General features: G+C 34.8%; 2 protein-coding genes and 1 long non-coding RNA gene across 4 annotated transcripts in view; all 3 read right to left on the bottom strand.

Annotated features, from left to right (window-relative positions):
- The window catches only part of LOC136338985 (uncharacterized), a 206354-nt gene that overhangs the window by 17030 nt on the left and 175627 nt on the right, over positions 1 to 13697 (bottom strand). The gene's annotated exons all lie outside the window — the stretch shown is intronic.
- LOC136350967 (uncharacterized) lies at positions 6326 to 7295 on the bottom strand. The gene is made up of 3 exons (XM_066303166.1): positions 7116 to 7295; positions 6827 to 7052; positions 6326 to 6769 (listed from the first exon to the last, which is right to left on the bottom strand). The coding sequence occupies exons 1-3, from the start codon at positions 7161 to 7163 to the stop codon at positions 6387 to 6389; spliced, it is 657 nt and encodes a 218-aa protein (XP_066159263.1). The 5' UTR covers positions 7164 to 7295; the 3' UTR covers positions 6326 to 6386.
- LOC136350968 (uncharacterized) lies at positions 8751 to 9702 on the bottom strand. The gene is made up of 3 exons (XM_066303167.1): positions 9536 to 9702; positions 9247 to 9472; positions 8751 to 9189 (listed from the first exon to the last, which is right to left on the bottom strand). Exons 1-3 carry the CDS (start codon positions 9581 to 9583, stop codon positions 8810 to 8812), a joined length of 654 nt encoding a protein of 217 aa, XP_066159264.1. The 5' UTR covers positions 9584 to 9702; the 3' UTR covers positions 8751 to 8809.

The raw sequence follows: 13697 nt of genomic DNA, 5'->3' as shown, positions 1-13697 counted from the left end.
CAATATTTTAGTAAAGAACGAAGGGTCATGAAGATGCTTTTGGACTAACAAATTGCAGACATCAATTTTGGGTTGAAAATCATTTGGCAAGAAATTTTCAACGAATATAAAATGGTATGGAAACAGTTTCTCTTTCCTTCAGAGATCTGTCTGGTGCTCGTCTCTGGATTCGCTACTACTCGGACGAAAATTTCCTCCTATTGATCCACAGTGAAAACTTCATAATTACCTCTCAGTCTTCCACCATCCAGTTTTGAATGAAATGAATCAATCTCAGTTTATAGTAAAGTGTGATGGTGAGTTTGGTGGTCCAATTGTCTATTTTTGGGATAAATAGATAAAAAATGATCCATTATTTTTGCACACAGTTACTGTAAAATCACTTTTTGGAGGTGCGAAAGTACTCCGCGCTTCATCAGTGTTCCTTCTCTAACTAAATTTAAATAATGAAATTTTAAATGATGGTTGACTTTGATTTATTTTCTAGAGTTATCATTTATTATAGATTTATATCGTAATCAAAGTATCATGGAAAATAGGGTAAGAAAAGATAGGGAAGAAAAGATAGGGAAGAAAACAATACGAAAGGAGTAAAAATCTAAGATTATGACATGTGAAGAGATGTTCCCAATTTCTTTACATCTAAAAAAACCTTTTTGTAGTTTTTCTCTTCTCTGACTTCCTGCATATGATTAGTAGACTTTGGATCGCATCACTGTGAGTGGTGACTAGTGATGGCACCCAGCAGTTAAGGAGAGATTCGACATCAATCAGGTTCTACCCGACTCGTGCTAGCAGTATTTTACTACGAAAAATCTTTCTATATCTTATGTTGCTCAGAAACCCCAGTCCCTCCACTTTAATCCATCCACTCCTCTTTAATGCCCTCGTCATCAGATGTTTCAACATTTACTCCTCTTCTTAACATGTAGGTCACTACAATAGCGCACGTAACTACATAAAAGCTTTTGCCTTCTACCATTGTTCCCACTATTTCTTCCCCGCATTTCCACTTTATTTTTGCTTTCTTTTAACTACTTTTTCTGCTCTGAATATATTTTTTAAACGATACTAAAGGGGTCAAAAATGGCATCCGTGTGATGCATTATTGCTTCACCTTGTAATGTCCTACCTTGTAATGCAGAATGTTAATGGATTGATTCATAAATTCTTCGCAGGGCGGAGAAAAACTTAATTGGAAATATTGAGGGAGGGAGAGGGGGTAATATGGGCCACCGTGTAGGGGTTGTTATAAATCTATTTTTGGGCCAATACATTCGTTGTTTGTGAATTTTCTGACGTTATCGTCATGTTAAATTTTTCACCCTCTGGAAGCTGTTGTACCAAATAATTTTTCAAAGGAATCTGTTAAAAACAAAATAATTACCGACCCCAAAGCAATGCGTACACAAAAATCTTTCTCTTGGGCGAAACAAAACGAAGGCGACGTGGAGAAATAGACCGGGCGGCAGGGGTGGTAAATTTATAAAAGGGTTGAAACCCGTTTTTGTTCCTATCGGCTTTCTTCTCCTTACTTTGTAAGTGGAAGCGTCTACATACATTATTGTCATTTCTCATTTAGGACGATTATCATTAAAAATATTAATGGTCCAACATTCTTCAAGCAAGTCTTAATTTATTTAGGGAAAATTTTGTATACGTACTTTTCTTGGGATGAATAATGGCTTCGAGATTTTACTCCGCTTTCGCAGCGCTGTGTGTGATTTAAAATTTTCCTGGGTTGAGGATTTGCGAGCCTTGTTTTGTTGGGAGGCGTCAATTTATCCGATTATTTTTGCGTATATTTACATCCCTTAAGGTGAAATTTTTCGAATATAGAATATCATTATACAATTCTAAAACGATTGAGTGTCAAATTGAGATGGGATTAGACGTGGGTGTACGTTATCCCGGTGAATATTATTAGTGTCATCGAGGCAATTTTGCCGGAAAAAGCTGTTTGTTTATCCAGCTTCATTGCCCTTCACTTCGCTATTAATTAATCGTTCGTACGTATTAACCACTCGTCAGTCTATTGCTATTATCAATTTTTGGTGAAAGTGGCTTCCTCAGTCCGCAGAATTATCTGGAAACGTCCTGGATTTAACCACAGGGCTGCCTGCAGATATTCACCTTTCTGTTCAACGTACCTGGCTGCTAGTTTTGTAACCATTGTAGGTGAAATTGCTTTCTTTGATAGTTTGTGAATCTCTCGCATAATGCCAGATTTAATCAAAACTAAAGAAAACCATCCGTGCATGTCTTCTAGAAGTTAATAACGTTATAACTTGAGGATTTATTCTCCTTTCTTGTTCACTGAATAAATATTTTCAAAATAACTTTGGCCATGTACTCACAAATTGTTCTCACCGTCAATTTTTCCCTCACATGAACAGGAGAATTCCATACAATTTGCAGCGTATACAGAGTGTTCGGTTTTTAGTAGCAGCATTTTAATTACGTATTCTACGTATAAAAATCATAATAGTTTGCTATATAAACTACAATAAATTCGAAAAATGCTTTGTTAAGAAAATACATGGTGTTGAAGATTTATATATTTTTTTCCATTTATCTTTAATAGCTCCCAAAGTTTTTGATATATTTAGCTTAAATTTTGAGCAAAAACTACTCTCTAGGGCCTACATGGTTAGATAATACTAAATGATCGTGAAAATCTACAGGGTGACATTTTTTGGAGTTTTGACCGATTTTATCGCCCAAAACTCTTTTGGGGTACCCCGCAAAATATTTAATTTTAAAATTTTAAATTGCTTGTTCAATATAGAAAATTTTATGTGGTTTTAACCGTATGAATGTCTGTCACTGTTTTCCAATTATTTGTAAAATAGTGGAATAATGCGTGCCACTATTTTCATCTAGTAAGTTTGGTTGGTTTCGGACATTTCAGACATTTCACTGACGGTACTTCTTCTGACCCAGTACTACGGCGTAAACCGGAATAAAGATTTGTTTATTGACGATCTAACGGCCAAGGGAATGTTTCGTAGGATAAAAATAAAAATAATAGTAGACAAGAAGACAGTAACTTCAAATACTGAATAAATTGAAAAGTGATAATGTATTCGATAGCAAAATAACGTAAATCAATATCGAATAATAATTGTTACAAAAATTGTTCGAATTAACCGCCAGTACGTTCTACACGTAAATTAGAACGTTGCCATAAAGACCGAGGAACGCCTGTCAATTTTTGATAATTTATCTTAAAAGTAGAATTTCTTATTTGTCTTATATGTTCTTCTTGGGGGTCGGCAGGAGAAAAGTAAATATTTTTCTTCATAAACTCCCAAGCATAAACATCTAGAGGTGTTAGATCGGACGATCGAGGAAGGCAAGCAATTGGTGCTCCACGACCTACCCATTTCGGTGAATAGTTTGTATTTCGCCATTCCCTTATCATCAGGGAATAATGTGAAGGATATCCGTCTAATAATTAAGCTGTTAACCTATGCGTAAAATTTCAGCTAAATTTTTCAAAAATTTTAGGAGTTATAAAAAATAATTTGAAAAAATTTTCAACACCCAGTATGCCCTTAACAAAACATTTGTCAATTATAGTTAATATACCAAACTAATATTTATTTTATGCGTAGAATACGTGGTTAACATCCTGCTACAAAACATCTGGACTCCCTGTATATGTGTACATGGGGTGTAGCAGAAAAATGGTATAAATTATTATAGCGCGGTAGGCGATAAAAAATATACGGACCAGGTGAACGTTGATAAAATTTGAAAAATGGTGAATTTTTAAAAACTTCATGCTACGTTAATCATAGAGTAGACCTTGACTTTGATCAGTTGATTGTATTTAGAGTTGAGCCCGACGTAGGTTGCTCACTTTAAATCGTTACGGAAAAATCAATTTCTGCAATGGTTTATTTAAAAGTTTAGGGATAAACCTTCTTTTATTTCTATTTATAGATTCGCAGCAACTATCGCTTAGAACCGCAGTACACATCCACATATTACCTCCGCAATCGACAATGTTAATGAGTGCGTGCAGCACCCTGCTGAAGTACTGGCGTCCAATATATCGTACCGATCACAGAAATATTGACCATTGTTAAAGAGAATGCCGATGTGTGGTCCACTTTGTCTCCGAGCAACTATGAGGATGAGTTGCGCTTATTTGAGTTAATGGTTTTGTAGGGATTGGGTGTTTAAGTATGATTTTTTTCTGGAAAGTTGTATTTCCAGATATTAACATTGATGTTATTTGAAAAAAATATGGGAAATTGGGTTTTAAAACAAGCAGTTTGAATACGATTCATTTGAATCCCCTCTATGAATGAATGGGATTATGGAAATTCACAACAATTTATGCAGATTGTCGGTTGAAATAGATGTGCCGTTGAAAACAGTTTTGCAGAGTATATTTTGTGATATGCTTTATTTTTTCAGAATCTAGGAAAAGTGAATAGAAAAAGAATTTACAGTAAAATGCATTGGAGGTGAAAGTCGAAAAGGTACGACACACTCTAAAATTCCTCTTCCCAACCTCTAAGAGAGATTATAAAAGAAGCGTAAAATCAACGATTGTGTATGTACAGGGTGTTCTTAAATATCATGTACATACGGAAGAGGTTAATTCTGTAGCTTATTTTACAGCAAAAATTTGTATAAACAGAGAACCGCAAGCGCCTAGGTACCTATGTATTAAGTATTCGAATTTAAAAGACATTAAAAGTGAATACCGTTTATGAGTTAAGAAATCCAATATTAGATGCATTTGAAACCATAAGAAATACAACAGCGGTATTTGAAAGAGTACGGGCATCAACGAGAAGAAGGAAGGACGCTTGTGTAAGGGCTGGAAGAAGTCCTTTCCAATAGTTGTAACGCAGTTTTTTTTATCAAAGTAATAATAATAATAATTATTATTATTATAACTTTAATAATAAAAACATTCCAAATAAAGAAAGTGTCAAAATGCTTAAAAATAGCAAATTACTTATAATAAATAATTTCCTATCATAATAAATTTTAATTTCATGTGGTGAATTACAGAAAATCGGTATAAATTTTTTTTCTTCTCAACACACGCAGATGCGAAAAAGCTGCAAGAGACCAAAAACTTTCTAAACAAAATGAAAAAGTCATTTTTTATTTTACAATCTACTAGCGGTACATTGCGGAAAACTGCAAGGGAAGAAAAGGCAGCATAGCCCTTGAAACAATATCATCTTATTGATTATTAAAGCCACTTGACATGTCCAATGATGGAAGTCCTAAAACGAAAACTATACTTAAAATTTTTGCTAAATATCCCAAAACCTGCAGGAGCTATAAAGAAATATCGGGAAATTTTCTAAAACTTGAACAGTATATAGGAAGCGTTTGCGGACCTATACTTATAAGAACTTCTAGTCATGAAATGAGATAAAGAATTACTCACTTCCGTATGTACATGATGTTTAAGAAGACCTCGTAATTTATTTAATGAAAACCGATGTATGCTCTCAGGAAGACGTCACCCTCAGACACAGAAAACGATATTTAAAAATACCTTTCATTAAGGACAATACGAATCACCTTCCTAAAATCAACTTTTTGAAATGGTGCCATGATTCACAGCAACAACCGTTATACCTCAGCTATTCAGAGAAGAAAGTTTCAGAGTGTTGCACTTTTTTTAATAATATTCGTTATTTTTTGGCTTTTTTCAATAATTTTTTCTAGGCATTGAAAAAGGTGATAGATTTCTTTTTCAAACATTAACGATAGTTTTCATCCACGTCTTTGTTCGTCATTCCTCAACGATTCAGAGAACGAATTTTCACACATTGCACATGTTGACTTTCCGTATTTTAGTTAACTGATTATCGTCGTTTTTCTGTTTATCAAACGGTAACAGATTTGTTATGGAAACGTTAATGAGGGTGCTCATTCGAGCTCTTAATGGAGGGAAAAACTTAGTCCCAATTAATTTTAACTGAAAATAGTGTGCAATTCCACTGGTTCATCAACCCCTACTAGAGTGGGGCGTTATTGCCAGTTATGTTGAGGCGCCATTTCTTATAATATATATATTAATTAATGTACTAATATTAATATATATGCATTAATATAATCTTAATATTTCTCGTGCAATTTAGCTTCTACGAAAATTTAATGCCTCACCCATAAATAGGCGATCTAATGCCTAATATCTGCGAAAGAAGTAGGTGTCCGTTTCTAAGCATCATTTTGTTGACCTCCCAATGGGTTCGCTTTTTTTTACTTTAACCAATATCGCATATGGTACCATATCCAATGCTTGACATCGTCATTTTGGTCACACTGTATACCGTAAGCAATATTGTTGCTTTCTATTTTTATTTAGTAGTATGATAAATAACAAGGGTATATGTTGTCTGATGTTACTTTACACACAATCGAACCTCTTCAATCAAATCCTGAATTAGCGCATTGTAATATGTTTCATCCAAATGGAGTCCTGTAGTTTCTTCATCTATTAATTTATTCATTTCCTGTTCAATTGTGGCTTCTTCGTCATTGATTTCTCCGTAAAGTTTGTCAAGTGTAGCGTCCAAGTCAGTGGCACATGTAGAATCGTTGCATGCTAGAATCTCTTCTTTCAGTTCCTTAAAACTCTCATCCATAGTAATTATATATTTATAAAAGTTTCCCAAAAATTGGTCAACATTGGAGGTAAGGTTATTTACAGTCGTTGTGAGGAAGTCTTCGCTAACATATGTGACTTTGTCATTAACAGCTTGAACACATTGCAACGTGTCGATATCTTTAAAAGATTCAAAATTTTATATATGAAATTTTTGGATAAATATTTTTTACTTACCTTGTTTTTTAAAGTTCACCAATATTTCCATCATAGCTTCACGATATGATTGAAGATAAGGTACCAGTTGAGTAGTTAGATTCGTTTTAGCATTCTGGAGTTGTTCGTCAAAACCTGTCCAAAAAGGAATATACTCAAATCCAATATAAAAATTTTGGGTGTCTTGAATTTGATTTTGAATGGACTCAAAATGATTGTGCAACTGCTCAGGAGTAACTTGCAATGGCTAAATTTGGAAAAAAATGAATTATTTTTTATATAAAATATATTATTTTATGTAAGAACTTACGGATGCAGTCGAGGTCGCTAAAATTAGTATTGTAACAAATTTCCACATATTTAATTGTGACTGAAACACTCTTACTTTAGATGGAATAAGGTGGTAATTACAATGTACATATCACTACTGGCTTTTGCACGATAAAACGAACAATGCTTTGATAGATTGATAATGCAGCAAAATTGAAATGAATTGATAAGTTATTGGCTGATTCAGAGGATTTGATATGGATCTTAGAACCTTGTTTCGAGTGGTTTATTTATAAAACTGTTAGTTTCTTAGAAAACTAAAGGACACACCGGATACTTTAATTCCTTGCTATACAGGGAGATTAAATCGCCAATTATTAGTTAATACGTTATTTTCCATTTTCCTTTCACGAAACGGTGGGAGATTTGTTGGAAAAATCTTAATAAGAATGTTCACTCGAGCTCTTAGTAGAGGATTAGATTAGTTTATCTATTATGTTTATTATATTAGTTAAAATCATATTTAACTGAAAATAATGTGGAATTGCACTCTTTCAACAGTCCCTACTGCGCAGGGCGTTATTACCAAAAATAAAATAAATCACACATATCTGTTATACTGCATGCCATACGCGTACTTACCAGTCTTAAGTTGGTATACCATTACTATGATATTTACATTCGTTAATGTACAGGGTGAGTCGAGAAGATCGTGTCAAACTTCAGGAGCGTGCTGTACATGAAAAATAATTGTAATCAAATATTGTCATCCGATTTTCATTTGTTTACAAGTAATAAAGTAAATAATGTTTTCTAGCTGACGTTTTATTTATGATAAAAGTAGCTTTGTTGGTGGTACTGATATTGATTTAAGGTTTATTTCCGAATTCAATTAATGGGCTACAAAATGGCAAATATTTATTCAAATTTAGAATGTGCAAAGTCCGCTCAAAAGGTTAAGCAACATTTAGGGAAAAGGTTTCCAGGACGTTGGATTGGTGGCGGTGGCCTTATTAGTTGGCCTCCAAGATTTCCAGATCTCACGCCATTAGACTATTGCTGATAGGACTTGTGTAACAGGGTAAACCTGAACACTCGAGCTGCATTAATTCAACGCACTAGAAATGCTGCAACTGATATTAAAGAAAGATATGAGACAATCAGGAATGCAACGAATGCGTTTCTTAGACAAATCAGAAATTTTTTTAGCAGTAAATAGCGGTACTTTTGAACATTTATTAACACAACACTGTGAGAACCAAAATCTTAATTTGTGAAATTTCTTATGAAGTCTATGGATTTTTTGATGACTTGTAAACAAATGAATATCGCATAACACCATTTAAGTTTTATTTGCATTTATTTTTTCATGTACCATACACTCCTAAAATTTGGCATGATCCTCCCGACTCACCCTGTATAAATATATTATTATATGTCTATGTCAAAATAATCTTAATATTCCCTGCGTAATTTCGTGTCCATGAAAATTTCATACATGGGCCATTAATGGATGATCTAGTGTCTAATATCTGCGAAAGGAGCGTGTATGAGCATCATTTTGTTGATCTCTCAATGAATTCACTATTTTGTACTTTAACGAATCTCGCGTTTCTTTTCTCATCCAATGCTGGACAACCTTATCTTGGACACACTATCTAATGTAAATAATCCCTTTCTTTTCAATTTTTATTCAGTATTATGATAAATGACAACAGTAATTTTTATTTGGTGCTAGTTTACACATAACTGAAGCTCGTCAATCAAACTCTGAATTAGCGCATCATAATATGTTTTATCCAAATGGATGTTGTCAATGATTTCATATATTTCCACTTCTTCAGTTAAAATTGCTTTTATATCGTCCTGCATTTTTGCGTAAAGTTTGTCGAGTTGAGCGTCCAAGTCAGTAGCACATGTAGAATCATTGCATGCTAGAATCTCGTCTTCCAATTCCTTAAAACTCTCATCCATGGTGATTACATATTTATTAAGTTTGGCCACAAATTGGTCCAAAATGTCGGTGAAGTTATTTTTAGTCGTTGTGATGATATTTTCGCTAACATTTCTTTGTTTCTCATTAACAGCTTGTATACATTCTAACATGTCGATATCTTTAAAAGATTCAAAAATTTATATTAGAAACTTTTAAATAAATATTTGTTATTTACCTTGATTTATAAATTTGTCGAATATTTCGGTCATGGCATCTTGATAAGGTACGATATGAGTTAGCATTTCAGAAATTAGATTAACTTTTAAATCGTTGATTCTAACACTAAACTGGAGCCAATAATTCCAAAATCCGTATTCAAAATATTCGTATTGCATTTTTTGAGTATCATTTTGAATAACATCAAAATGATTGTGCAACTGCTCAGGAGTAACTTGCAATGGCTAAATTTGGAGAAAAATGTATTATTTTTTATATAAAATATATTATTTTATGTAAGAACTTACGGATGCAGTCGAGGTCGCTAAAATTAGTATTGTAACAAATTTCCACATATTTAATTTTGAGTGAAACACTCTTACTTTAGATAGAATAAGGTGGTAATTACAATGTACATATCACTACTGGCTTTTGCACGATAAGACGAACAATGCTTTGATAGATTGATAATGCAGCAAAATTGAAATGAATTGATAAGTTATTGGCTGATTCAGAGGATTTGATATGGATCTTAGAACCTTATTTCGAGTGGTTTATTTATAAAACTGTTAGTTTCTTAGAAAACTAAAGGACACACCGGATACTTTAATTCCTTGCTATACATTGGAGATTCAATCGTTATTTATTTGTTAAAACGTTATTTTCCCTTTTCCTCTCACGAAACGGTGGGAGATTTGTTGGAAAAACCTTAATAAGGGTGTTCATTCAAGTCCTTACTAGAGAGTAAATCTGATTCCCAGCTGTTTTTAACTAGGAATCGTGGGCAATTTTACCGCTCCAACATTCCTTACTGGAGCATGATGCGTTATACAGGGTGATAATTAAATACTTATCTTTATGTCGAGGGATGAAACTTTAACTGATTTCATCGCAAAAAGTTACTTTGAATGTAGATTCGTTACGTCTCCGTTTAAAAACTAGGGGGTGTTGCGATTTCATTTTTAAGTTGGTTTTAAAAATATTTCATAACATTTATCGAAGTTATCAAAATTAAAATAATAGTATAATAGTTGTTGAAGATGCCCCCCCCCCCTCCCCGGACTTCTATGCAGGCATCTATCTATTCTTCTCAAAACTGATAGACGAACTCTCTCGAACACCCTAGGTTTATTTTTTTATCTTCCTACAGGAGTTGATTTCTCAGGTCTTTTTCATTTTACACCGGAATTTTGTACAAGAAGTCGGAGATGGCCATTTCCAACAGATATTATAATATTAAATTAATTTTGATACGTTCAATAATTGTTATTATTCGAATTTTACCCAAGTCATGTTAATTGCGGGCCCGTTTATCTCCAAAACGGTCACTTCTACAGATATTTTTCAACAAAAGTAAATGTAACATAAGTTTAGTAATATGAGAGTGGCCTACTATGTAGCGCAAAAAAGTTGCGGGCAATTAAAATTTGATCCAACCATGTGTACAGCGCCGTAGATCAGATTTTGCCCGATATATCCGAAAATAGCAAGAAAAAAAAACAAATAAAAAATGGAATTTGAACACTCTCTAGTTTTTAGACGATGACGTTGCGGACCTAAATTCATAAGCACTTTTTTTTTTTTTTTTTTTTTTTTTTAATTTATTTACATACATAGCGATCTAGTAAATGACCACTAATAGGCTATTTGTTTCTGAGCTAATTTGCTACGATTGGAAAACAAAGAAGAAACAAAGCACCAATCCACTAATAGTCACTTTGACTCTGTCAGTAATGTTTCACACTGTTTTGATGTGCCCTGTGTCTATACTAGTTCGAATGGTTTCACTCTTTTCAAATTGTTAATCAGTCCACCACTATCCAGGAGCTGGAGAGCCTCAATGTTGATGTGCTGATGGAGTCGCTGTTCATGTTGCTGGCCATGCTTTTTGATCATGTTGTCGACAAGTTCCACTTCTAAGTCCTTATGCAGATTGTCATTGTGAATGTACCACGGAGCATCAACAATACCTCGCAGCACTTTATTTTGGAATCTTTGTATCATATTTCTATTACTTTGGCTGGCGCAACCCCAAAGTTGACTACCGTAAGTCCACTCTGGCTTGAGGACTTGTTGATATAGCAAAAGCTTATTATACACTGACAGGGCTGAATGTCTACCCAGTAACCAGTACATTTTGCAGTACTTTAATATAAGCTCTTCACATTTTTTCTTGACATGTGGTTTCCACCTGAGTTTAGCATTAAGGGTCATGCCAAGATATTTTGCTGTATTCCCATACGGGACTACTTGTTGGTTTATGTATATTGGCTTATGCTCGATTCGTTTGTTAGTAAAATCAATATGTATTGATTTGTTTTCATTCAATTTGATTCGCCATTTTATTGTCCAGCGTTGGATTTCGGTTAAGGCATTTTGTAACTTTTCGGTCGTGATATTGTTGCTGCTTCCCGCGGCCAAAATTGCAGTGTCGTCTGCAAATGTAGCAACTACAGCATTTTCATTGAATGTAGGCAAATCGCTAGTGTATAACAGGTAAAGGACTGGCCCTAATACACTACCCTGCGGTACGCCTGCCTGGATTTTTCTCAGTTCAGAGTAAGCATCTATTTGTTTAATTCTGAAGTAACTTTCTGATATACACTGGCGAGCATAAAATTCGGGTCACTTCGAAATTTTCAAATATAAATGTATTGAAAGAGAAGTGATATATAAATCCCATAGAACATGTTTGGGACGAGATGGGATGACGTCTTCGCAGTCGTGTACCCGCTCCAAGAACGGCTAGGGAATTGCGAGAATTTCTTCAGGAAATATGGGAGAACCTACCCCAGGATGTTATTCGCAACCTCATTGAAAGCATGCCCCGACGCTTGTAGGCTGTCATAAACGCTAGAGGGGGAAATACGCGATATTAATGTCATTATGAGTTTTTTTTCGGTAGCACAAAATTGTGTTCAAAAATGTTACAGTGCTTGGGTAATGGACACCCTGTACAATACATCGGTTATTTGGGCACAGGATCGTGTTTTTTTTACCATTTACCCTTAACAAGGTTAAAGAACCTCAGAATCGATAAAGGCTATCCTTTTTTATTTTTTTGGAAGTTAGGAAGGCAAAAATTTCGAAAATACTAAAGTGACCCGAATTTTATGCTCGCCAGTATATAAGACTGTAATAATTTTTAGTATGCTGCAGGAAGGAGCAATTTCAATTTGTGGTTCAACCCTTCATGCCAAATCCTATCGAAGGCCTGCGCCACATCCAGGAATACCGCTGAACACACCCCTCTGTCTTCGATAAGCACTTTTTGTGATAAAATCAATTAAAGATTCATCCCTCTGATAAGTACGTGTACTTAATTAACCCCCTGTATAATACACGATAGCACCTAAACCTGTTATGCCACATGCGTACCTACTCATCTTATGTTGAAGTGCCATTAGCACTAAACGTAACAATCTGCTTGTCTTATTATTTCCTGTGCAATTTAGCATCCACGAAAATTTAATACATCGGCCATAAATAGGCGATCTAATGTGCGGAATCTCATAATAAATATTGACCCCCGCGGTGGTCTATAATTCATGGGCATGGAGCAAAACAATATTAAAAAGCAAATACTGAGACGGAGCCTGAATGTTCACATGGTTGTTTCGTAAGGGTCACGTACTGAACCGGAACGTGATAGATCCCGTCCTATATTAGATTACACATCACAGATATCTCGTCCGGCACGACGCTAATTACCGATAGCCATTCCTTTATGTCCGCAAATATACATTCTCAACTACAAGAGGACAGGTGGACTGAATGTGTAATTCGGAATTCAAAGGGACCAAGTTTGGATTTGGCTGTAATTAAGACTTCGTCCAGAGGAGACCAAATATACTACTCAAAACAAAAAGGGAGCCACTACTTCATATTTTTGTAAGAAGAACTTGCTCCTATTTTACTTTTGAAAAATTTGCACAATATGAGTTATGTAGTCGTCTGTATCATCACGGGGGCATCTGCGTTGTCCTGTGGGCATTTGCACTTTCATCCCGTCTTATTCTATTGCGTTATATCGTTCAAACACGTCTGGGACCATGGGCGAGTGGAGGCCATGGGGACTCAGCGAGAAGGCACAAGGTAAAACCGTCCTTGACCATTGGAACCACATCATTCTTCATCATAACTTTCGGTGAACAATCATACTACAAGTCTGATTGTTGTAAATTAGTTCTTTAAGGTAATAAAAGTATTGTTATTGGCGGCAATTATCGCGTGTCAATTTCAGTCGATTCCAGGATAAATTGATGGGAACCAATGGTTTAGTCCCTTGGTTAGCTCGTTCACCGGACCATTCTTCGCTGGATTTTTAGCTATGGGGCTGCCTTTAGGAGAAAGTCTAGGTCATCCAGTCATTAAATGTCGATTACGTGCACAACGTAGTGGTAGTCAATTCGGACAATATCTTTACAAATAATAGAAATAATATTTTGTGAAAACTATGAACAAATACGT

Source organism: Euwallacea fornicatus, chromosome 4 (genome assembly GCF_040115645.1).
Source record: "Euwallacea fornicatus isolate EFF26 chromosome 4, ASM4011564v1, whole genome shotgun sequence".
Lineage (NCBI taxonomy): Eukaryota > Metazoa > Arthropoda > Insecta > Coleoptera > Curculionidae > Euwallacea > Euwallacea fornicatus.
The sequence above is the reverse complement of the archived record's forward strand: the minus strand, read 5'-3'. Positions and strand labels throughout refer to the sequence as shown.